The 26098-nt window shown below is 43.8% G+C and overlaps 1 protein-coding gene across 1 annotated transcript in view; it reads left to right on the top strand.

Annotated features, from left to right (window-relative positions):
• Positions 1 to 5905: 5905 nt before the first annotated feature.
• GLDC (glycine decarboxylase) overlaps positions 5906 to 26098 on the top strand; it is a gene marked incomplete at its 5' end in the record, with an annotated part of 74809 nt that continues 54616 nt past the window's right edge. The window contains 3 exons of the mRNA XM_079789611.1: positions 5906 to 6160; positions 6703 to 6781; positions 21835 to 21970. Of these exons, the coding sequence (XP_079645737.1) occupies positions 5906 to 6160; positions 6703 to 6781; positions 21835 to 21970 (470 nt within the window). The remainder of the gene's footprint in view (positions 6161 to 6702; positions 6782 to 21834; positions 21971 to 26098) is intronic.

Here is a 26098-nt window from a genome sequence, read left to right as displayed (position 1 = left end):
TGGGGCAATTGCTCTCTCAGAGGTCACAGGGGTCTCCTCAGTGCAAACTTCAAGGAATTTTTCCTGTTTCCCTTCCCCCGACCTCTTTGGAAAATCTGGGTACAGTGCCCACAGCCGTGCCTGACATCTCTTCCTCTCTCAGAGTCTCAATCTTCAGTTGCCAGGACTCTAGGCCGGCCAGCCTGTGCTCCTCCCTCTTTCTCAAGACTTATTTGCTTCTTTTAGAGACTTTGCTTTTTCTCCTCAAATAAGGTTGATTCTCAACGTTTGGACAGATCTGTTTGGTCAAATCCCTTCCCAGAGTGCTGCTTCCCCCTGGAAGTAAATGGTTCTCAGGCCCAGATCCCTAGACCAGACTTCTGACCTCAATCCTACATTACCATTGGCCCGCTCTGTCCTTCCCTGGAGTACTCCTCCCCACCACCACAAACTCGCATATTGGGAGGCAACGTCAACTTCCAATACCCTGAACATGCTCTCCACCTGGGCATTTTTATTTTCATTATGTCTGCCAACATCCTTCCATTTTTCTAGACTTAAAACTCTGGAGTGTGAACTTTTAGTATTTCCTTTATCTTGTCTCTTACATATACATAGTAAGGGTCTTCATCATATGTTACTAATATTAAATACAATTTTTGTCTTAACAAAGTTTAAAATCTTTTCAGAAGTATAGTTTCCCACCACGATCCCCCTTCACTAACATTAGGCTTAGTAATATACATTTAATTTGTTACTGTCTTCTTTTTACAGTGACTGTAAGGGTGTCCCAACTCCCTTCTCCTTGGTTTGTCTATAAATACAGAGAGAAAAGTGGAGCTTCCCAGCATGCAGAAGTGGCTATGAGACTGATTCTGACCAATGAGATTCAAGAGGAAGTCTGTTGATTCATCCATTAGGTGAGGCTTTATACATATGATGGCTTGATTTCTTTTTTTTTTAATATATCTTTATTGATTTCAGAGAGGAAGGGAGAGGAAAAGAGAGACAGAAACATCAATGATGAGAAAGAATCATTGATTGGCTGCCTCCTTCACATCCCCCACTGGGGATAAAGCCCACAACCCAAGCATGTGCCCTTGGTTGGAATCGAACCTGGGACCCTTCAGTCCGCAGGCTGACGCTCTATCCACTGAGCCAAACCAGCTAGGGCTGATAGCTTGATTTCTTAATCCAACCCCTATATTTTCTTTCTTTTTTTAAAAAAAATATTTTTTTTTATTGATTTCAAAGAGGAAAGGGAGAGGGATAGAGAGATAGAAACATCAATGATAAGAGAGAATCATTGATCAGCTGCCTCCTGCACACACCACACTGGGGATTGAGCCCGCAACCTGGGCATGTGCCCCGACCGAGTTGATGCTCAACCACTCAGCCACACCGGTTGGGCTCTTTCTTTCTTTTAAAATATGTTTTTATTGATTTTTTTAGAAAGAGGAAGGGAGAGGGACAAAGAAATATTGCTCAAGGATTGAGGGTGGACCTCTGAACCAGGAGGTCATGGTTCCATTCCAGGTCAGGGCACATGCCCAGGTTGCAGACTCGATCCCCAGAAGCGGGTGTGCAGGAGGCAGCCAATCAATGATGCTCTTTCATCATTGATGTTTCTATCTCTCTCTCCCTCTCCCTTTCCTCTCTGAAATCAATAAAAAAATATTTTTAAAAAAGAAAAGAAAAGAAATGTCCATGAGAGAGAAACTTCATCGATTGGCTGCATGCGCCGTACTGGGGATCAAGTCCACAACCTGGGCATGTGGCCTAATCTGGAATCAACCATGACCTCCTGGTTCATAGGTCAACGTTTAATCACTGAGCAACACTGGCCAGGCCTTATTCTTATTCTTTAAAAAACAACAACAAAAAACAAAACAACTTTATTGCTGAAAGTATTACAGATGTCCCCCTTTTCTCCCCATGGGCCCCTTCTAGCCTGCATCTTCCCCCTGCCCCAGGACGTCACCACACTATTGTCTGCAATCTTATTCTTAAAGATCATGTTCCCAAATAATGTTCTGGCTTGTGTAATTCTAAGAAAGAGGGGTTTCACAATTCATCCAGAAAAATCACTGCCTTACTGCTTTCTTTTTATTCACACCATTAAGACCACTCTCTGGCCCTAGCCGGTTTGGCTCAGTGGACAGAGCGTCGGCCTGCAAACCGAAAGGTCCCAGGTTTGATTCTAGTCAAGGGCACAAGCCCGGGTTGTGGGCTTGATCCCCAGTGGGGGACTTGCAGGAGGCAGCCGATCCATGATTCTCTATCATCATGGATGTTTCTATCTCTCTCTCCCTCTTCCTTCCTCTCTGAAATCAATAAAATATATTTAAAAAAGAGACCACTCTCTGAAGCCCTTACTTGAATCACTGTAAAGACTCAACTGTTGCCCAGCCTCCCAGATCATATCCTTTTACCAAGAGACTTTGCAAATGTCCCTCCTTGCTGAAAGGAAGGTCCTTACAGAACTAGAACTTTTGGATCTCTTCTTGCTACAGCTAGGACCAGTTGCCCTGTACCTGCAAGCTCAGCCCAGGTTCTCAGGCCTGGGACAATTCCAAACTTTGGGCAGGGCACCTCATGCAAGCTAATAATTTGGAATTCCTTTTAATATTTTTTTCAACATTTATTTAATGGGAGCTGCATTGGTACTTTTAGGCAATGTTTGTTGTTGGAGTTTGTTTGTTTGTTTGTTTGTTTGTTAATCCTCACTGGAGGATATTTTCTCCATTGATTTTCAGAGAGTAGAAGGGAGAGGGAGAGACAGAGAAACACTGATGTGAGAGAGACACACGGATTGGTTGCCTCCCCTATGCACCCCAATGGGCCCGGGATCAAGCCTGCAACTCAAGTATGTGCCCTTGACCGGAATCAAACCTGAGACCCTTCAGTCGGAGGACTGACGCTCTACCCACTGAGCCAAACTGGCTAGGGCCGGAGTTCTTTTAATTTTCCATTCGGGGGTGAAACCAGTGGGTCCTCCTTATAGAAACCTGTGTGAAAGGGTGCACTGGTGCTGGCTCATTCCTGGTGGTTCAGTCCCCTAGGATTGGTGCTCAGGCCATGGCTTAAGAGGCCAGCCCCATCTGGATCTTCCCGTTTCAACAAGTGGCATCTTCCACCATCATCTCACAGGTGCCAGCATAGAAAGTACAGGAATGCTGCTGCTCCTCTTACCAATAGATTTCTCGATGTTTAGGTGAAGTGACTGTCCTCTCTGCCCATCTGAGAGATACACTGAGAGGGTTGAAGTTTATGTTGCACGTGATCAATCCATTCCAACATTTCTATCTCACAAAACCTTTGGATCCTTTCTTCTCTATTATATCAAGAAATTTCTAGTATCTTAACCTAGTATATAACTTAATGAAGGCCATTGTTGAGTCTGGTTTCAGTCAATCAATTGAGAAAATCCTTAGAGCCACTCCTGGCTGATTGAGCTAATACACTGAATTTAGAATCTCTGGTGCTATAATATATCAATAATTTCAATATTATATTCCTTCTTCCTTGTTCTAGAGCCCAGCCCTACACAGAAACCCTCTGGTGCCAATGTACATGAGCAGTATCTTGCAATTCTTTCCCTATATAGACTTCTCCTCTGGTGTCAGATGTCTTACCCAACTTCCTGGGGTACAGGGAGATCTGATTCTGGTTTGGACATGGAGGTAAAGAATCACTAGCACACCTTTGCAAGATTGATGCTTTAGTGAAGCCATTATAGGATCTTCAAGCAAGGGATGGCCAGTATCTCAGAGAGGGGCAGAGAGACTGCTTCAGCAAGCAAGGGGGACTGAGTGGGATTTGGGGGTTTGGATAATCAAATTCAATGCAAACTACCAAAATGTCCCTATTCCAAGACTTTGGGTTTTAAATTAATCCCAAACTTTCACATATAAGACCTAAGAAGACTGTGAATTCAGCTCCTGTGATAATTTGGCAATCTGCAGGATCAAGCATTGAGTCTAATATGTAAATACTTTCTGCAGCTGCAGAAGTTAAGAAATTCTTTTAGAGCATTGAAGCTCTCTAGTTCTCTGTCATTTTATTCTGTAAACTCTCCAGGGCATGCAGAAGCTACTAGCTCTCTCAGTGGTCCTTCTAGGTACCATTCCTACCAGAGAGTCTAAGCTAGCAGAGACATGTCTTCAATAGGCACTTTATTCTTCACTGATAATTTAAGTGATTGCTTCCATTTCATGCCCAAGACTATCATGATCTCATTTTCGACTAGTGATAATGTTATCATTGACTTAAAACAGAACCACGTCAGATAGCTAGTCCTAGATTCCTATCTTTGGGGGTCAGTTTTCTAAAGCCACCTTTTGCCTTAGTTACAGTCTCTGTTAAAAATTATATAGGAAACAAACAAATAAAAACACTCATATGTGTTTCAAGCACAGGAGGATAAAAATGCCAGTAATAGGTGCAAATGAAGCCATTGGAAGAATTGGAAGAGCAAGACAGGGTAGACAGACCTATTTTCAGGTCAATCACGGAAGCTGTCTGTGGTCCAGGACAGCAAAATATTCTTGCTGCCTCCTAGGCTGGAAAACCACAGCACCTTTCCATTGTGAGAACAGCTGCCCTGCTCTTGCATTGTGAGTGATTGGTAAGGAAGTACTTCTTGTCTGCTACCACCCATGCATCTGTCTGCTGTTGCCAGAGAAACAAACAAACAAACAAAAAATGGTTTCTGCTTTTATCCCATTTCCCAGTACTCACACAAGTGTATCTTATTATCAGAAGACCAATAACATCTACCTTGCCTGCCACACACACACATTTTGCCTAGTGTTCTAGGTTTTATACTTTTCTGCCTCTCCCTTAGTCTCTGTGCTGTCAGCTCCAGAACCCGGAGTATGCAGAGCATGATTAAAGCAGGAAGCTTAGAGGAAGAGGAAGAGCAAGAGGTCAGGTTCTCTTTTGCCCTAGTCTAAGTACGAGTGATGTTCTGATGATTTTGGTCCCACTCTCTTCCTCATATTAGAAGGACAATGGGAATTTTGAAAGTTCAGCGTTTTAATAAAAATCTCAAGAGATAGCTAGAGAGCTTAGATTTACAAAATACCTAGGTAGAAATAATTTTCCAACTAAGATGATAGTGCAAAATGTACACCTTCATAGATTTTGCATTTTCCCATGCACAATATATATATACACAGAATATACATATATATGTATAATCTACTTTAAAATTCCATTCAACTCTGTGAGATGACAAAATTGAAGCTCAGAGGTTGAGGTTGAGTAACTTGCCCACTATCCTACACTATAAAAGAACTCTCATCTGCCCACATTGGTTTCCACGAGATACAGAGGGGAAGGTACTCCAACATTAAGGCATGAAAACTAACCAACTCAAAAGTGTTTGGCCTCCGGGTCAGAATCGCCTTCCATCTCCGCTGAGTCCCATTAGGCACTTCACCCGCGGCCGTCCACCCGGATCCCGCAGGAGCGAGATCCCAGACTGGCATCCCCCTTGGAGAGCCTCAGCCTCTGCCCTCAGCCAGAGATGGAGTAGGAATAACTGAGGATGCCGGGAGCAGGCGCCCGAAAAGGGGGTAGGGAGAAGGGGCGGGGTGGGGTCCGCCTCCGCCCCCTCCCCTCCGTTCACTCCCATTGGCCGAGCGTTTGCTGGCCCCATTCCCACCGCCCGCCCCCAGGGCGACGCTTAAAGTGTGCGGAGCAGGTGCCTGGAGTGGAGCAACAACTTTGCGCGCGTGTCCGGGCTGTGCGCGCCGCCCATTCATCGCCCGGGAGCGGACGCACATCCCTCTGTCGCGCCGGTCACCCTCTGGGAAGGGACTCCAGGCCGGAGGCAGCCGCCACCAGAGGGACCGCCACCAGGAGACGGGCCGAGAGCGCCACCGACTCTTGCGGTCCGGGGCTGGAGACTGCGGCTGCGACCATGCAGACGTGCGCCAGGGCCTGGGGGCTGCGTCTGGGCTGCGGGGTCCCCGGCGGCGGCCGCCTGGCGGGAGGCGCGGGGCGGCGGTGCGTGCAGCAGAGCCGTGACAACCGGAGCGGCGGTGGGGACGGCGGCGGGGCCGGGGCCTCGCGCCTCCTCGAGCGCCTCCTCCCCAGACACGACGACTTCGCCCGGAGGCACATCGGACCTGGGGACAAAGACCAGAGGGAGATGCTACAGGCCCTGGGGCTGGCGGTAAGGACCCCCATCCGGCCCTCGGGACCTCACCCCGCCCCGCCCCGCCCGGGTTCTGCCGGCTCGGCCTCCCGACCCCCCGCCCGAGCTCTGCCTTGCTCCGCGTGGGACCCGCGTCCCGGTCCCGGGCCCTGGAGTGGCAGCGAGTCCGCGCGCTCGGTCCTCCGTACCCCAGTCTTCTCCCGCCCGCGTCTTTTCTCTTCGCGCTTCAAAACCGTTTGTTTTTTCAACCCAAGTCGCCCCGCCGACGAGCCCTAACTTTGGGAGAGGAGGAACTCCTAGTTTATCGAGTTACCTCCCGTTGCCGACTGAAATCCAACCCGGAGTGGCCGAATCGCTACCCCACTGCATCCTTTTCTTTGCTCCAAGCGATTTCTAGTTTGCAAAGTTGTTCTTTCCTTTTTAAAAATAAACCATAATTAGGCGACTTAAATGAGGTTCCCACAAGTCTTAGCAGATGCAACACACAGAGGTGACGCTTTTCATGCAGAAGCATTTTCCTCCCGCTTTCGTGTTCACCGTCTCTCGCGTTTTGATTCTAGAGCATTGATGAATTGATGGAGAAGACGGTCCCCGCGAGCATCCGTTTGAAAAGGCCCTTGAAAATGGAAGACCCTGTTTGTAAGTGGCCGGGAGGGCTCCTTAGACGCTGCTGGCTCTGGCCGGTTGTCTTCTATGGTCTCTGAAAGTCCAGCTCTAGGTTAGGATTGCTCAAGACCGGGAATGAATATGTTTATTTCAAACAGAACAGCGGCGGATGCTCCAAGGTGAGGGAGAGAGTGGAACATTTAGTCCCATAAACAGTTTTGTACCCTCCGATGGAGTTGATGCAGCACCTTTCTGGTCTTGATCTCAGGGGTCTCGAGGTCCCTGCAAACTTCCCAGGGAGGGCAGTGCACCAAGTGGGAAGACGTCTCACTTCTCAGGCACAGACTGGGACAGTTCTCTCATCCTTTGGGTTGAGAGGTTTCATCACGTCTGCAGATCAGGATAGAGACTCAGAAGGGACAAAGGATTTGCCTGTAGTCATGCAGCCAGGGGAGTCACACACAGATGGGAGACCCAGACATCTGGCCTGCAAGCCCAAGGTTCTTTATACCATAAAAGCTTTTAATTCTTCTCTTATCTCACACCTACATTTTATTATTTGTACCTACTGAAAGGCAGCAGTACTTTTTAAAAATCTGAAGGATGTTTATAGAGAAGCACACAAATAAGATTAATGTTTTGTTCAGAGAGCTTAATTTACTCACAGACTTTCTTAGAATTTTATTTTCTGTTTAAATGTTTTTCATAGTCTGAAGAATGCCTTTCAGAGGTCTCCCAGGACTTAGGCAAGAGCCCATCAGTCAAAGGGACAGGCAGAACTGAAGAGCTCTTGTCAATTGGTTTGTTTTGTTTTAGGTTTTAGGACAGAGAGGATATATGGAAGGCGAGCTTTAGTTTGTGTCCAAGGTAGATAAGTTGAAGTATGAAGCCAGTCCATCTGCGGCTGGCTAATGTAAGTCAGGCTATGCTGAGGACTGCTCCCCTTGCTGGTTTCAAATCTGAACCAGTTTCCCTGAACAGAGGATGACGGGCGGGACAGATGGATGTACCTTGCTCATAGAAGAAAATCTGCACGTTTTGTTCTGTTGAAGGGATTCAGACTTAGGGGTAGCTGGAAGCCTTATCTATTTCAGTTTGAGGAAATCTTAATCCTGACTCAGTGGATGTTTAAAGAATGAAGAGTTGCATGCTTTTAAAGCAAGCTTTAGGTAAATATATGAACAAGTAAATGCCTTTCTAGGACTTTCAAAGTCAGAATATTTGGGTCAGCACTTCTTAAAATATAATTGAAAATAAGGTGTTCTTTAAGAGCCTAGGAAATGTGTCAGAGTTGTCTATCCTTTTTTAGTTCAGCTACTTGTTTCTAGCAGAATAATTTGAACATCGGGGGCTTCCATTTCTTCACCCTGTCTCTCTCCCCTCTCCCTATCTCTCTGTGTCTCTCTCTCCCTTGGAAGTGAATTTATTTTTTAAAAAATGTTTTTATTGATTTGAGAGGGAGAGGGAGAGAGAGAAACATTGATTGGTACTCCTCCTGGCCGGGGATCAAACATGCAAGCTGGGTATGTGCCCTGAACTGGAATTGAACCTGCCACCTTTTGGTGTAAGGGACGATACTCCAACCAACTAAGTCACACTGGCCAGGATTGGAAGCACACTTTTTTTTTAAAATATGTTTTTATTGATTTCAGAGAGAAAGGGAGAGGGAGAGAGAGATAGAAACATCAATGATGAGAAAGAATCGTTGATTGGCTGCCTCCTGAACGCCCCCCTACTGGGGATGGAGCCCACAACCCGGGCATGTGCCCTTGACCAGAATTGAACCTGGGACCCTTCAGTCCGCAGGCCAACACTCTATCCACTGAGCCAAACCAGCTAGGCAGAAGTACACTTTTGATGAGTAATTAGAGGCTTATGTGTAAACTTTAAACCCAGCAGCTTCTGTGAGATTTGAGCCTGGTTCCATCTGGTTGGTCTGAGCTGACTCAGAAAATACTGCATGGTCCGGAGTCTTCCCTTGCCCTGAAGCAGACTAGCTCTGCAGCAGAACTTGCTTCTTGGGTAATGAATATTCTCCACATAGGGTGAGCAAATTGGTGGGTAACCTCCACTAGTAGTGCTTCCATTTAATAGTGAGGCAGCATTATCCAAATCAATGTTTGTGTTCTATTGTAGTCAGAGAGGAATCTGGACCACATATTTGTTCGCCATGTACAGAGAAAACTAGTAAGAGCTAGTCATGAGTCCTCAGTGCCCTCATAGCCGAGTAAAACGATTGTGAGAACTATAAGCAGCATGGAGATAATGTGGGTTAGCTCTTATGACTAAATAATCTCAAGAGTTTATGTAGGGACAAAGGCTTACCCTGTACTGGGTACCTTGTAAAGTACTTTCATGTGTTAATTTAATCCTTATAGTCCTGTGAGGCAAATACCATTTTCACCTCTGTTTTAAAAGAAGAAGAAACCATGGAATACAAAGGACACGTAACTTGCCCAAGGTCACAGCTGGTAAGCGGTGAAGACAAAATGCAACCTAACCCAGGCAGTCTAGCTCCACTATCCACTCTCCAACCACCAGTCTACACTGTCTTCATTGTGTCCTCTGCCGGGGGGTGGGTGTACAAACTAGAAAATCCCTGCCCTGGATCTCTGAAGTATCCAGTTTATGGATGTGCACAAATCCAGTCACACTGGAATCACTGCCATTTGCCAACTGCCCTATGGAAACGCAGTGGCGTGCTGAGAGCACAGGTAGGGGACACCTCCTCTGCCAGGGTGCAGGACTAGGGCGAGGTCGTGAAGGATGGGTAGTGATGCTCTGCTGGACAAGGCAGGGGGAGGCTGCTGCAGGCAGAGGGACCAGCATGTACAGGACAGCGTGTCCTGACAGAATCAGGGAAGTACAGATGGTTCACCTGTCCTGTAGGATCTTCCCCCTACCCTTGGGCACTTCAGGAAGTGGCTTGAAAGAATACCTTGATTATCAGTTGGCTTCTCAGTAAGTCATATTTAGAGAAATACACAAAGCTACTCAGTTCAAAGCCCTATCATAGTTTCATCCTATTAAGCGAATCCCCCTTCCCTCATCCACATACATACATAAGGGGAGAAAAAAAAAAGACAGAACATTTGTTTCTCTTGGTAGTCATTATGGATGATTTTAGCTTTCTTTTTGTTACTCTGCTTTTTCTAGATTTTCTACAATAACTATGTTTTATTTTGTAATTAATACAAAATTTAGAAGTACTTTAAAGACGAAGCCCGTCACTTTCAGCTATGGTATGCCTCCCCGTGTAGTGCTTGCAGGGAGGTCATCTCTGAACTGAAATTACTGAACTAGTCCGTAATGTCACAGAAGCTGCCGGGTTTGAAGTTTATACAAAATTGCACTTTGCTTATTGTGGGCATGCGTGTGCTTAGGAAGAGAGGAGAAACTAAACCGCCTAAGGTTCAAGTTGGTCAACCGGAACCGAGCCCCTGAGCTGACAGAGTGAGACTTTTAACTGACTTGTGAGAACTTAATGTTCTACGTTACATCACTTAGAGTGATTTAAAAAAAAAAAATTTATTTGAGAGAGGAAGGGAGAGAGAAACACATTGGTTTGTTGCCTCACTTATTTATGCACTCATTGGTTGCTTCTTGTATGTGCCCTGACCGGGGCCTGAACCTTGGCATGTCAGGATGATACTCTAACCAACGGAGCTACCCAGCCAGGGCACTTGGAGTAATTTTTAATGGAGGGAGGTGAGCAGAGAGAGGGGATGTTGTGTAACGCAGCTGAGGTGGCTACTCTGTCACCCCAGTGGGGTTGGGCACTCACCTGAACTGACCCGAAGGACACCTAGGTAGCTGGCGCAGCTGTTCCCCAGGCTGAGGCTGCCAGTTGTCTTCCAACCAGATGACATCTGTCATCAGGCCCTGCCCGTAGGCTCCTCCGTCTGTGACAAAGCTCTCCCTTGGGCATTCCTTGCTCCTTCAGTTCCCAGCTCCTAGTTGAAGATGAAATAATACAATTGTGGAAATAAGCAAAGATCAACCAAATGGTGAAAGCAAACCTTATTTCTTCTGAACTTGCCGTAGGAGTTAGCCTTCTGTTTTGGCGGAGGAGTGGGTGAGCCACCTTGTGGAGTAAAGGCTTCAGGTGTTCCCTCTTTGGAGGCTGTTGGCGTGGAGAAGCCATAGGCAGGCTCATTAGAAGCAGGGCTTCCTATGTGCTTGGTTAGGGGTGCATATTTCACTTTGGTTGGTCCTAAATTGGAAGCAGGGATCACTGTTAAGGAAGCTGTCAGTTATTAATCCTAGCCATTTGGGGCCGATTATTACGGAAGTTATTGTGCAGTTTCCTGGATGGTCACTGGAGAAAGCATTCTTTCATTCTGCAAGTCTAACTGATAGCAGGCTGGCTTCTGGGGTGGTTTATTGTAGGTAAGGGGGTTGGCTTCTTTACTGTAGGTAAGGTAGGTTGCTGCAGGATATAAGTTCTATGGTTATATATGGTCTGGCCACCGTCTGTTTAACTCATTCTCTCACAATAGAGCCCTTATATTTTTGTCGTTAATTCCTGGTAGGCAGGCGCCTGAAGATCTGACTGATAACTTAGTCAATCTGTTGCCTAGTTGTTAAATGTTTATTGGCCATTTGCTCTGTGCAAGGCACTGTGAGATAGATATATGAATAAACATATTCACTATCCTCAAGGAGCTTATATCTTACCTTTGTAATAAATTAAGTCAGAAAGTTAAAAAGTCTCAAGTCCATGAGAACTATGGATAAAATGCTGTGAGTGTTCAGAAATGATGTGAAATTGAATAGAAAAACTGGGATTTCTGAAACAATGTAAAGAGTTGAAATATATCTTCTTTCCTTAAGAAGCAAGGATAATATCTTTACATTGATGATTTTGTGTGTGCATGTGTTATAAGAAGAAAAAGACTCAAAGAAATAAAGAAAATGGCAAAATGCAATGTGCAAAAAGCATAATTATGGGAGCATGAGTATTGTTGTAGTCCCATCTTTGATTGAATCTTACCAGAATAATTATGTTATAATCATTTGGGGATTCTGGAGTGTTTTCCAGTACCACCAAGCAATTCTTATGGACACTGACTGGTGTCCTACAATTGAACTCAATGCTGACATTATCTACCTGAAGATAGCATCAGATCTCATAGATTAAAGACTCAGTCCCCAAGACTGCCCCTACTTCAGATGTCAATAGCAAGTCCAGGTTGTCACCCATGCTTCTGACCAACAAGCTATAAATTGAAGGTTTTCATGACCCACTCCTTGGGTTTGATTAATTTGCAGGAGTGGCTCGCAGAACTCAGATAAACATCTGAAGTTTACCAATTTATTATAGATTATATTATACAGGATACTGGTGGACAACCAAATAGTGAAGCACATAGGGTGAGATCCAGAAGGATCCCGAGCACAGAGCTTCTGTCCCTCTGGAACTGAGGTGGGCCACCCTCCCAGCAACCATCCCAGAAACTCATCAAATCTGTTGTTCTAGAGTTTTTATAGAGCTTAAACTGAACCTTTCCCTTCTTCCTTTTCCCAGAGGTCTGTGGGAGGGGCTGAAAGTTCCAACCCTCTAATCACGTTGTACATTTATTACAACTGATGGGTCTACATTGACACATTATCACCTAAAGTCCATAGTTTACATTAGGGTTCACTCTTGGTGTTATACAATCTATGGGTTTGGACAAATGTATAATGACATGTATTACCAGTATAGTATTATCCAGAATAGTTTCACTGCCCTAAAAATTCTTAGAAGACATTTAAAAAAAACTACCACATTCATGTAAATTAGCACACTTCCTATGTTAAATTACAATGTTTTATCTAACTTTAAAAAATATGTTTGCTCTCAAAATGAAGTCAATTATACTGTATTGTAAAGACAGTGTTACTCTTGAGGACTATTAAAGTGCATAGGAGCATTTACCCATATACTAAATGCTCTAGCCTACTCACCTTCATTACCATTGAGTTACAAGCTATTACCAAATCTATTTTCACAGCTTCCTCTATCTGCTTTTATTCCTCATTTACTGAGAGGTAAAGGATGGTAAAAATATGACCCCTGAGTAAGTGTAGGTTACAAGTGATAGGGAGATAGATAGGTCTGCAAATAAGATGAATGGTTTGGCTGAGGGTATGACATGAGCAGAGGCATGGAAGTGGACATATATGGTTATTTGACAGATGGTGTATAGAACAGTAGGTTGTAGAGAGGCATGGAAAGTAAGGTATGGAGGGCTCAGAACCTGATAAGAGATTTGTCTTCTACATAATGGGGAAACATTAACAATTATTACAGAGAGAAATGACACAATTCAACACAATAGTTCTGTGTTTTGCAGAGTGCCTCTGAGGTCGGAGGCAGGGAGGCAAACTGAGAGATTGCTGGAGAATTTACAGGTGAGATGTTAAATGCTCATTAGTTCAGGTCTACCATGAAGCAGTCATCAAGACAGCATTAGATATATAAGAAATTTATTGGGGGATGGGAGCAGGAGAAGGTAGGGGAGCCTTTAGATTGTGATATAGTTCTGACCCTGGTGGAAGGAGGGGAGACAGATGGAAGGAGGATTAGGTAGGAAAAATTTTAGACAGCAGCACAGATATAAGAAAGTTTGGTGAGCCGGAATGGGAGTCCTGAAGCTAAAGTAGCCCATGGCTTGCAGGAATGGATCAGCATTAGTTCTCCTGCTGGGCTTAGTAATTGGCTGGTAGCAGCCCGTGGGAAGTATGGTTTCTGCACAAATATGGTGCTTGATCCAGAGAGGCAGCAGGTGGGGCTGTCAGTCACTTTCTAGGCCGAGTGTCTTGGGGTGATGGTGATGTCATTAACGGAGAAGGCATAGGGAGAAGTGGGTTCTGGAGGAAGGCAAGATCAAGAATTCGAGCAGAATTGAGTTGGAGGTGCTCATGGAACATGATTTGGAAAAGTTGAAGCAATAGTTAGAAATATGAGTCTAGAGCTCAAGAGAGAGATGAGAGGTGGAGTTGCAGGGGCAGTGAGTCTTCTGAATGAATTAATGGGCATGGGTGAGATTTCCTATGGATGGAGTATGGCGAAGAAAGTGGAAGCCAGGATGTTGGGGAATGGAGCGTATAAAAGGAGGGAGACAGAGCCGTCTGAGATGGAGTAATCCAAGAGGCTGGATGATAAATGTTCAGGCAGGGGGTTGTGGGTCCCAGTGCCATATTCTGGACATTTCTTAGGGTTTTGAAGACATAAGGACAGTCCACCAAGATGGAAGCTCAGTGACCCCCTTCTCTGAGCTTCTTACCTTTGAGTGAATTTAGGAGCTTTGGGGCAGGTGCTAGACTACAAAGGTTGTGAGCTGCTTGCGGGCAGGTCAGTGTTTTGACTTCTATTTTTGTGTACTCTTTCTACCCCACCAAATGGCATTGGACCTTGATTTAATAATTCTCCATCGTGTGATGTGTGAATAGCTCATCTCATTTTGACTTCTTAGGTTTGTTTCACTTATGAAACCCAAAGTATTTCTATAAAAATGCAAACTGGGAATTTTAATAAGGATTCTCAATGTCTATATTGTCAGCATACTAATTGATTAGATAATGAGGAAACAATTTTGGAAAATCCGAAATTATTGTAAGCACTGCATTATTTCAGAGAACTTGCTTATTAGCTGCAAGTTCCCATTTATAAATATTTCTCTGACACTCATGCTTTTAGGGACATGAGAACAATTTGTGCGTTGATTTGTCATCATGGATTCTGTGATGGGTGAGTTGTTATGAATATTGAGCTAGCTGTATGTGGGAGTTTAAGTGCATTTTCATTGCAACACCTTGATTCACGTGTATTTCCTGAGGACCTACTATGTGCATAGCAACCCACTCTGCCCCTGCCCACACAGAGATTATAATTTAGTTGTTGAGATTCTGGGATGGACTACAGATTTCTCCATAGGCTTATTCTTTGATCTATAAAATAATATCTCTTTTCTGCAAGTGTGTTGGATTGTTTGAGTTGGACTGTTAGAACATATTCTTCCCTTTTTGTTCTTGCTCTGCTGGCCATAAAAATGTACCCGCAGGGCAGCAAAGAAGAAAAACAAATACTCCAGGACTTCCACCCTGATTCTCATTTCAAACTGATCTTTTGACCAGTTATGTAGGTCAACTAGTGTTCCAGATAAATATTATGAATTGTAATGTTTCTTGAGAATATTTTCATAGCTTGAATAAAGAGAGGCAATGGAGGAGGCCTCCCACAGAAAGTAGTGTGACCCAAGTTCAAAGAGTCAATAACCAACATGGCGCCCCTCATTCCAGCTTCCCCACTGTGGGGTGCTGTCCTGGTGTTCCTACAGCTGGTACAAATATATAGAATCGCTGTGTCTTTTGAGAGAGCAGGAATAGCAGCAGGGACTGTTCTCTTTGGAGAGGAGGGACCAAGGAGTCATCAGAAACACAGTTTGGCAGTTCTTCAGCTCCTTTTACCATGAGGTGCCTGGCCAAGGAGTCTAACCCCTGTGGATTATTTGGGGCTGGGAGAGGTGGGGTATTAATTGGCTGAGCAAGAAGATGGGGAAGAGCCTGACAGGATTCGGGCAACAATAATCATATTGTGTTTAGGGTAATGGGTTAAGGGTGGGGAACAGTGTGTACACATGTGTGTTTAGGTATAGCAGGTATCATGACCTAGCCTGCCTGTCCATTCTGATGATATTTTTTTCAGTTCTTGTCAAAATTCACTTATATGGGAAATTAGAACCTAGGCCCAGGGGTGTCTTGAGTGTTTAACAGTTAAATCGGCTTATTCCTGTTAGGAAGTATTCATGTGGTAGAGTAGTTGGTACAAAGTTCTCCTTGGTATTTTAGGTGAAAGTGATGAGGGAGTCACTATTGAATAGGCTCTTACGTGGAATTACATAAGGAGGAAGCATTTCTTCTGAATTCTAAGAAGCAGGAGTAGTGTGAGACCCACCTGCGGATTTTTCTGGAGTGGTGCCGAGGGCAGTGAACTCTGTTCTTGGTACATTCGGATGACATTATGCAATGCTCCGAGGGATCAGAAGCAGGCGTTTTATTTTTCTACCAGAAAAGCACTTAACTGCTGAGATTCCTGACGGGTAGCTTGAGGGTTTTCATGGCGTGGAGTGCACGATAATATACAGCATCTGGTCTGGCTGCCCTGCCAGGCTTGCCAGGCAGGCATCTGGGGAATGACAGTGTCTTTATATATTTAAAATTTTTTATTTTTAAATTGCAGTGTACATTCAGTTTTATTTTGCTTTTGTTTCAGATGTACAACATAGTGGTTATGCAATCATACACTTTACATAGTGCCCCCTCCCCTTCCAGCCGCCCATATTTCCAGTACCCACCTGGCACCATACATAGTTATAACAATATTATTTACTATATTCCCTGTGCTGTACATTACATTCCCCTGATTATTTTGTAACTACCAATAGACTTCTTAATCCCTCACCTTTTTCACCCAGTCCCTCAACCCCCCTCCCCTCTGGGAACCATCAATTTTATCTCTGTATTTGAGTTTATAGTTTTTTGGGTTTTTTTAAATATACTTTATTGATTTTTTACAGAGAGGAAAGGAGAGGGACAGAGAGCTAGAAACATCGATGAGAGAGAAACATTGACTAGCTGCCTCCTGCACACCCCCTACCGGGGATGTGCCCGCAACCAATGTACGTGCCCTGGACCGGAATCAAACCCGGGACCTTTCAGTCCGCAGACCGACGCTCTATCCACTGAGCCAAACCGGTTTCGGCTGAGTTTATAGTTTAAAAAAAATATTTGTACTTATTTCAGAGAGGAAAGGAGAAGGAGAGAAAAAGAAACACCAGTGATGCGCGAGACCTTCCTGCATGCCCCACACTGGGGATTGAGCCCACAACCCAGGCATATGCCCTGACTGGGAATTGAACTGTGACCTCCTGGTTCATAGGTGGAGGTCCATGCTCAACCACTGAGCCACATCAGCCCAGCTGTATTTATGATTTTTTTTTAAAGGATACTCCCTTTCTCATTCTGTTTCACCCCCTCCCCCACCTTAATTTCGTTGACATCCACAAGGAAGAGAGTTACTGGAATTGGGCCTGTTTACAGGAGGAAGCTGTTCAGTGGGAAGGAAAAGTGTGAGGAATGTGCTACGGGGTTTGCTCTGGGGGAAATATGAAGTCTTTCCTTTCTCCTCTTTGTCCACACAAATTTCCTTGGGCTGCCTGGGCTTGAGATGACACAATTGCCTTTTTATAATGCTTCTCTTATTAGGTCGGGGGGAAAAGGTTACCACTTTGGATCCAGATCCCACACTATTTCCTCTAGAAAAGAATTGTTCTCCAAGGGAGAAAGGAATCTGTATGTACTGTGAAGTGCAGTGGTGGATATTGCCTGGCTAAGACTGGGGCTTCTGTTTAGATGAATTATACCCCCCAAACTTGCTCTTAGAGACTGGTCCTGCTGTGTTCCATTTCAGATAGGTTCAGCAGGTAGGTGTCTGATGTGGACTTTTCCCTCTTCTTTCATTTTCTCCATGTCTGTTGGCATCATTTAACATATTAGTTCAAACTCTGGACTCCTCAAGACATTGGCCAATGAGCCAAAAGTGAGATTTCATTAGGGGATATGAGAAACAGCATCCAGTGAACAAACAATTCAGATACTCACTAAGCTGTGTTTGGGAAATGTTTTTATGATATATAATAGGTAAAGCCTGAGGTCTTGATTTTATCACAGTAAGAAGCAGCTCAACTCTCTGCTAGAAAGTTTCATGAGCAATGGATGAATGGATGGGAAGGGCTTCTCACACCATTCTCACTTTCAGAAGCATGACCAAGTACCTACCCTACTCTTCATGGCTCGGGAGTGTCCATTAGCTCAGTGTACAGAGGACTGCTCATTCCATTAACTCACTTTGTTCCCAGTAGAAGGTAAAATGGGCTGTAAAGACCAAGCTAAGCCAAATAAAGCCATATTATCAGCATGTGGAAAAAAAAAAAAAAAAGACCAGGCTAAGATGGGGCCAGTCAGGGAATATTCATAATAGCCCCAAGCTAGGTAAAGGCAGAGCTCTATGGGTACTTGGGAAGTTTGGTCCTGTAGGAACTAGAGTTTATGTGTTACAGGATTAGGGACTTTTGTGTTTCAAGTTGGACCATATTTGTGCTTTTGGGTCTTAGCTATGATTAACTATTTTACTCTTCATCTAGGCTAATTAGCTTTTAAATTTGTTCAAGTGTTTCATTTCTGTGTAAGGCTTAGTGGCAGCTGTAAGGGATGCTGGTATGTATCTGAACTGATGGGGAAGGTGCCAGTGGGCTCCTGGCTGGTCTGGTTGGAGGTCTTCTCTTCCTGACTGTTGAAGGTAGATGGCAGGACAGGACCAGGGCCTGGGTGGCAGGAGGCTGCTGAAGGAAAGAGGAAGGAACTGGGCTGTAGCAGAGGCTCTCTCACTGGGGTTCTGCCTGGACAGCCCCCTGGGAGAGATGAGAGAATGCGTTTTCTTGCAAAAGGAAAATCAGATCCCTCCTTCATTCTAGCTGAGAGTTTAGAGTGTCCAGATACATATCAGCAGTGATGGGCAACCTTTTGAGCTTGGTGTGTCAAACTTCGCCAAAAAACTGAGCATAACTCGGGTAGTGTGTCACTTTGAGGAAAAAACATGATTTCGCAAATGTTTCATCCTCAGGAGCAGCAAATGTTTCATCCTCGGCATGCGGCCACCTCAGCGGCCGCGTGTCATCAGAAATGGCTACGTGTGTCAGTGCTGACACGCGTGTCAGAGGTTCGCCATCACTGCATATCAGCATTCCCCTTACAGAAGCCGCTGATGTTTTATGCACTTGAATGAAATACCTGAAATTTTTAAAAGGCCAATTGGCATAAATGAAGAACAACATAATGATAGCTAATACATGGAAGCCTACAAATGATCAATACAGACACAGATGTTTCCAGCTGAGAGTTCCAGGGGGAAGATCTTAGGAGCAGAGAGACCATACTGGGTCCAGGGCAGCCATCTCCTTGTGCCTCTGTGTATTCATTTATTTTACTCCGTTTCCGTTAACTCACTTGCTACAATCCAACCCTTTAAGGAGTAAAAAGAAAAAGAAAACTTTAAAAAATTTTAATTTTATTAAAATATAGTTGATGTACAATATTACATGAGTTTCAGGTGTATGACATATTCAACATTTATGTACCTTACAAAGTGATCACAATAAGTCTAGTAACTACCTGTCACCTTACAACGTTTTTACGATGTTATTATTTTTTAAATCCTCACCCAAGGATATGCTTAGAGAGAGGAAGGGAGAGAGAGAGAAAGGAGAGAGAGAGAGAGAGAGAGAGAGAGAGAGAGAGAGAGATATCAATGTATGAGAGAAACATTGATTGGTTGCCTTCTGTACATTCCCTAACTGGGATCGAACCCACAATCCAGGTATGTGCCCTGACCAGGGGTGCACAGAACAACCCTCAACTAACTGAACCACTCCAGCCGGCCTATTACGATGTTGTTGACTATTTTCTCTGTGCTGTACATTACATGCCTATGGCTTGTTTACTTTATAACAAAAACAAACAACTTTTAATCACTCAAGAGGTATAACAGGAAAAGTCAAGCTTGAGAAGCAAGGCTTGCTGGTCCTATAGCGTTCTGCCGTCACATGGTGCTCTCCTTGTATGTCTGCTCTGTGTCCAAACTCCCCCTTTCTTGTAAGGACACTGGTCATTGAGTTAGGACAGACTCTGACGCAGCACCATTTCATCTCAACTTGGTTATATCAGAGAAACTGGGGTTAGGGCTTCGACATATCATTTTAGAGGACACAGTTCAATCACAACTCTCCCTTGCCCATCTCCCTTCTGGACTATTGTGCTGGTATCTTACCGTTTCTCCCTGTTTCCAGGGCCTCCCCTTTGACCTATCTATACTACCAATAGAATTATCTTTCTGTAATGTAGGGGGAAATCATATTATTCTGTACTCTGTGACTCCCAAAGGTTAAACTTGTGATTTGACAAGCCCTTTATAGACTGTTCTCATTTGAGAGCTGGACCTTTTGTCTTCATGGCATAACATGAAACAGGGACCTGTCCCTCTTGCACAGGATCTTAATTGAAGCTGGCCCTGCTGAATCATGTGCCTGCCAGGAATTGCTAATTAATCTCCCCTCCTACTGGGCTTCTCACTCACTCAGCCCATAGAAGTCTTTGGGAAGTGGTTGGATTTCTTGCAGGATTGTTCCTAAGGATGCTGTACTTGCATATCTCATCAGATCCTGGTGTTTTGTTTTGTTTTGTTTTGTTTTTATGCTTTCACTTTTATTTCCTAAACTTTCAGTGGAAGAAGGCAAGATTGCCCATCATAAGGTAGTTGGGTTATATTTACTCATGAAACTGATGCTTACAAAACTGTCCTCTCGCCGAAACCGGTTTGGCTCAGTGAATAGAGCGTCGGCCTGCGGACTCAAGCTTCCCAGGTTCGATTCCGGTCAAGGGCATGTACCTTGGTTGTGGGCACATCCCCAGTAGGGGGTGTGCAGGAGGCAGCTGATCAATGTTTCTCTCTCATCAATGTTTCTAACTCTCTATCCCTCTCTCTTCCTCTCTGTAAAAAAATCAATAAAATATATTAAAACAAACAAACAAACAAAAAACTGTCCTCTCTTTCCTTAACCCAGTCTGGCAAAACGGCACATGTCTTGTGAACTTATTTCCTGTGAAAGCATGTGGAGTGGGAGGGGTGGGGTGGAGGGTGAAAGTGTTTTCATGGAGGATAAAGAAGGATTAATGAGAATAATATTCATATAGAGTTCAGCAGGATAGAATCAATGTGAAGCATCTTCTTAGCCAGTTTGCCATCTTAGAGATTACTGTACCTAGACTTTTTTCTGATACTGTAGCAATAAAATCAATCAATTCCACCATTTAAGTGACTGAGTCCCTAAGAAGATCTTAAAGGAGCCAGACGTTTGCCTAAGTAGTTAAATCTCAGTTAAATTGCAGTAGTGTGATCTCCCTAGGTGCAGAGGGGCAGAGAAAGAGTATCTTTCACTGTAAGTGCTATACCTTTATCAGTCTGGCCTGGCCCAGTGGGGAAAGCGGGGAAGCTGGAATTAGAGTGATTGGGTTGTTATCCTTTCATTTAAAGCAGCGTAGACCTAGCTGGTTTGTCTCAGTGGATAGAGCACCAGCCTTCAGACTGAAGGGTCCCAGGTTCGATTGCGGTCAAGGGCATGTATCTCAGTTCCCAGCACATCAATGGTTCTCTCTCTCTCTCTTGTTTCTCCCCCTCCCTTCCACTGTCTCTAAAAATCAAGGGAAAAACATCCCTGGATGAGGATTAACAACAACAAAAGTAGTTTAGCCATAAGGGAGTGATCCTCTTCCAGCCTTAGTTTCCTAAGCTGCATGAAAAACATTTGGTACAATACCTGGTAAAAGAACTAAAAATGTCAGGTGCTACTATTATTTTGTTGTAATTATACGAATGACCCCAAATAGGGTTTCACCTGCATCCAATAACTTTATTAAATTCTACCTAATTACCCAAGCATCCTAGTGGGAATGCTGGTTAAAACTACACATGGGTCTTTTATTGCAACTAATATTTTACATTGTGGGGTGAAGGGCTTTTTATAAGTAACTATTTCAGTGACACAAAGGTAAAAGTGTTCGAGGTAGAGCAATTTTAGAGAAAAATGTAGGCCACGTGTTATTTAAGACTTATATCAACTATTGTTATAATTTGATTTAAAAGGGAAAACAATATTTTACTAAGAGAAAGTAGAATTTTTATTTAAAGGGGGCAGAAGAAACCTAGAATGAGACAAGTGTTAAAATTGGGCAATTCTGACAAAGCCAAAAGCTCCCTGCCCGCAAATTCTGAGGAACCTTGAGGAGTAATTGAGTGCTGTTTGGGGGTTTTTCAGATTTCTGCATGTAGTGCTTAATGTTTGGGGTGGGAGAGACAATTCTTATATTTTCTATATAGCTGTTCTCCTTACATAAATATCCAAACAAAAAGACGGTTTAAAACTATAACGAGAGCTCTCTTTTGAGACAGTTTCTCTCTGTAACATTTCTCTCTTTCTTACAATCAGGCGAAAATGAAATCCTTGCAACTCTGCGTGCCATTTCCAGCAAAAACCAGGTCTGGAGGTCGTATATTGGCATGGGCTACTATAACTGCTCAGTGCCACAGACTGTTTTGCGGAACTTACTGGAGAACTCAGGATGGTAATGTATTACTTGATTAAAAACAGAAGTATTGTGATTTTATTTGCATGATTCTACCCACTTTCCCATACCCCCTACCCCTGGGACCCTCAGAACTTATCCACTGACCCCTGCACTCATGCTGTCTCTCACCTCCAGGACCTTACCTGGCTTTCTCTGGCTTGGGAAATTTCCTTACTCAAATTGGTGGAGGAACTAGAAGCCTCTTCCTGCTTTTATCCCCATAAAACATTCTAGAGCTCTAAATTGTGGATGCTGGTAATCTCTTTCTCTCTCTGACCTAATGTCTATTCTGTCTTTGTAAGGACATCTGAGCAAGATGGCAAACCTGCAGGAGAGCAGATTCAGGGCTTTACTCTTTGGAAACACTGGGGTTTTAGGTTATAGCTGTCTTAGAGGTTACCCAGTGAGTCAGAATCTTGGTCCATTGTCTTTCGTCAGGATTTTAGGAGGGTCCATCGTCTCTCCCTGACTCCTATTCTACATTCACAACCAACTGAAAAAGAAAAAAAAAAGACAATGTCAGGTAAATGGAGATCAAAATATTAGCTTTATTACTTAGTACTCTGAAGAGAAAGAGAACATGTGAATCCTGTGAACAGGCTCCAATGGAAACCATAAAAGAAGGGGCTCAGCTGTGCATGCTCAGCTGCTCTTCTGTTCTCCCTTCACTCATTCCTAGTCCTTAACCCTTTGCACTCGCTTGCTTTTTTCTCGATTCCTTTATTCTAATGCTAACTGTGTCGAGTCACACTCGACATCCGAGTGCAAAAGGTTTTAAGGTGTGTGTGTGTGTGTGATGTCTGTCTGTCTTTGTCCTTGCCTTTTCTCGCTGCTACTGCTTGCACAATACTAAAAGTGTCTCCTCCACACCTGAGGAAAACTTCCCATATCCACTTCCATAGTATTTTGTTATTTTCCATTGTCGTTTGTTATATGATGTAAAGAATGAAACAGAGATTCCCTTTCCAATACTAAGTAAGAAACACCTTGGATATTCCTGACAGGCAGGGCCATGGCTCCAGAAGTGCCTGGGAGCAGATTTGGGCCTCTGCTTCCTCTGCCCATTGGGAAATACTGCCAGACGGTGGAGGAGGAAAGATGGGGACTCCCCGGCCTTCCTTTCCCTTGTTTTTGGATCAGTGTCATCGCATATACCAGTATCTTTGAATTGAAACTTTATTTCCACTGATGACTTAGTCTCCAAAGGCCTGGGTGCACTTATTCCTAGCATAGAAACAAACCAAGCCCTGGCCGGGTATTCAGTTGGTTAGAGCGTTGTCCTGATATGCCAAGGTTGGGGGTTCAATCCCTGGTCAGGGCACATGCAACAATCAACCAATGAATGCAAAGATAAGTGGAACAACAAATCGACATTTCTCTCTCTCTCTCCATTCAATAAACAAAGTTTATTTTATTTATTTTTTAAAAAAATACGTTTTTATTGATTTTAGAGAGAGAGGAAAAGAAAGAGAGATAGAAACATCGATGAGAGAGAAACATCTATCGGCTGCCTCCTGCACAGCCCACACTGGGGATCAAGCCTGCAACCTAGGTATGTGCCCTGACTGGGAATTGAACCGGCAACCTCTTGGTGCATGCATTGACTTTTTTTTTTTTTAATATATTTTATTGATTTTTTACAGAGAGGAAGAGAGAGGGATAGAGAGCTAGAATCATCGATGAGAGAGAAACATCGATCAGCTGCCTCTTGCACACCCCCTACTGGGGATGTGCCCGCAACCAAGGTACATGCCCTTGACCGGAATCGAACCTGGGACCTTTCAGTCCGCAGGCCGATGCTCTATCCACTGAGCCAAACCGGTTTCGGCCATGCATTGACTTTTAACCATTGAGCAACACTGGCCAGGCTAAACAAAGTTTGTGTTTTGTGTGTGTGTGTTTTTTTTAAATATATTTTATTGATTTTTTACAGAGAGGAAGAGAGAGGGATAGAGAGTTAGAAACATCGATGAGAGAGAAACATCGACCAGCTGCCTCCTGCACACCCCCCACTGGGGATGTGCCCGCAACCAAGGTACATGCCCTTGACCGGAATCGAACCTGGGACCCTTGAGTCCGCAGGCCGATGCTCTATCCACTGAGCCAAACCGGTTTTGGCTTCTGTGTGTTTTTTTAAAGAAACAAAGTGTGGGGAGGTAATAATAATTTGTGATTTTATTTTTTAGTTAGTTAGTATAGGAGATCATTTTAATACCCAGTAGGACCGTTATTATGTGAGGATAGAGTAAGTGATGGCCTCTACAATTGAAAGGCATTTATAGTAAGATGCAGGGATTGTTTTTTTTCTTAAATTATTGATTGATTTTTGATATAGAGAGTGGGTGAGAGAGAGAAGAGAGAGAGAGAGAGAGAGAGAGAGAGAGAGAGAGAGAGAGGCATTGATTTGTTGTTCCACTTATTTATACAGTCATTGGTTGATTATTGTATATGCCCTGACTGGGGATCAAACCCACAATCTTGGTGTATTGAGATGATGCTCTCATCAACTGAGCTACCTGGCCAGGGCCCAGAGATTGTCTTTTAGATTAGCATATATTAAAAACAAATCAACTTTAGTAAAGGGAAGGTAGGCTTCCCTATGGGAAATCAAAAAATTTATCTCCATATGAGTTTTTGAAATATCAAGTGCACACTCTCCAGGAATAAACCTTAAATGTTTGCTGAACACTTTACAACTTTTAAAAATATATTATTTAATAAAGTTCTGTCAGAATTAAATTGAATTCTGAGTGAGCAGTATTCTCATTTCTGTGTAATGAGAGAGTGTTTGGCCATCAGTACAGCCGGCCCTCACTTGCTGCCTCAAATCCACACTTGTAGTTTTGAGGACCAAGCCATTTATTTAGCTTGTGGCATAGGTTAGGCTGGGTGGGCAGCATAGCACCTGGCATCTTTTGTCTGCTTTTGCAAAAATGCACAGGTGGTCCTGGTTGGTGAGAGTGCTTTGTCCTAGGTGCAGTTACTTGTGTCCCATCATTAAAGGAGCCAGATCTGTTGGCATAATCACTCCTGCCTTGCCATCCCCATCCAGAGCTCTTAGTTACAATACACTCCATTTCTTTATTAATAACAAGACAGGAAAGAAATGTCAAAAAACTAGTCTTTCAGCGTTTGGTGTGTGTGTGTGAAAGTATTTGCATTGCTGAGGGCATCTTTCCACTGTGCTACTGGTAAAAGTTTGGAAAACTCCCAAGTTTGATTTCAAAAGCAAGTGGCCTGTCTTCCCCATTACAAGTAAGTACACAAATGGGCTGTAGCATTCAGTTGTCTGAACGCGGGCCAGCGGCCTTCGCTCTTGGTGGCCATACAGAGCATTCACCATATTGCTTCCTGGCTGTGAGCGGATGTGTTAATTTACTTTAGGAGCCGCCAGCAGTGTGAGAGGGAGGCAGTGTTCTTTGCCTTTCAGTCCTGTTTTGTGGGTGCATTTTAAATAGTGTTCCTTTCTGTTCTCTGAAAGCAGATCTGAGCCAGAGGGTGCTGCTCACCTCGCCAGCACTGATAGGGAGAGCTGTGCACATGAGGGTGGTGCACTTCGCCATCCCTCTAAATGGTTTCCATAGAGATGGAACCAACAAATTCCGGGGACGTGAGGTGAAAACAAATGGAGAGCATAGCCTTGAAAGAACACAAACATTTGGGCTCTTGCAAGAAAATTTACATCAGGTCTAGAATTTGCTTTATGGGGCCCACTATTCCAAATTGTTGACTGCTGATGATATCAGTAGCTAATATAAGAACAAATCTACATTGTCTTTGTGGTCATTTCTGTGTTGTGTAACTTTGGCACCAGGATTAAAATGAGAGAATCTCATGAATGTTTATTCTACTGCAGAACCCCCCACCATCTATCTCCCTCTCTTTCTCAATTCCAAAAGAAAGCCACAGCCAGAATCATAGAGAATACTGGTTATTTTGGAATAGTATTAATGCATGTTGAATACATCAAGCATCCCATTTAAATAGGAAAAAAATTCCTTCTTGGATATGTAGGTACTTTTTTTTTTTTACATTAAAATACATCTGGAAACACAAACCAACTGTCAGTTGGAACATAGGCTGTGGATCACAGACACATTTTCTTAATCACCATGTTTTGCCTAA

The sequence above is a fragment of the Cnephaeus nilssonii genome, assembly GCF_951640355.1.
Source record: "Cnephaeus nilssonii genome assembly, chromosome: 14".
NCBI lineage: Eukaryota > Metazoa > Chordata > Mammalia > Chiroptera > Vespertilionidae > Cnephaeus > Cnephaeus nilssonii.
Note: the sequence above shows the minus strand (reverse complement) of the source record. Positions and strands in the feature narration are given on the sequence as shown.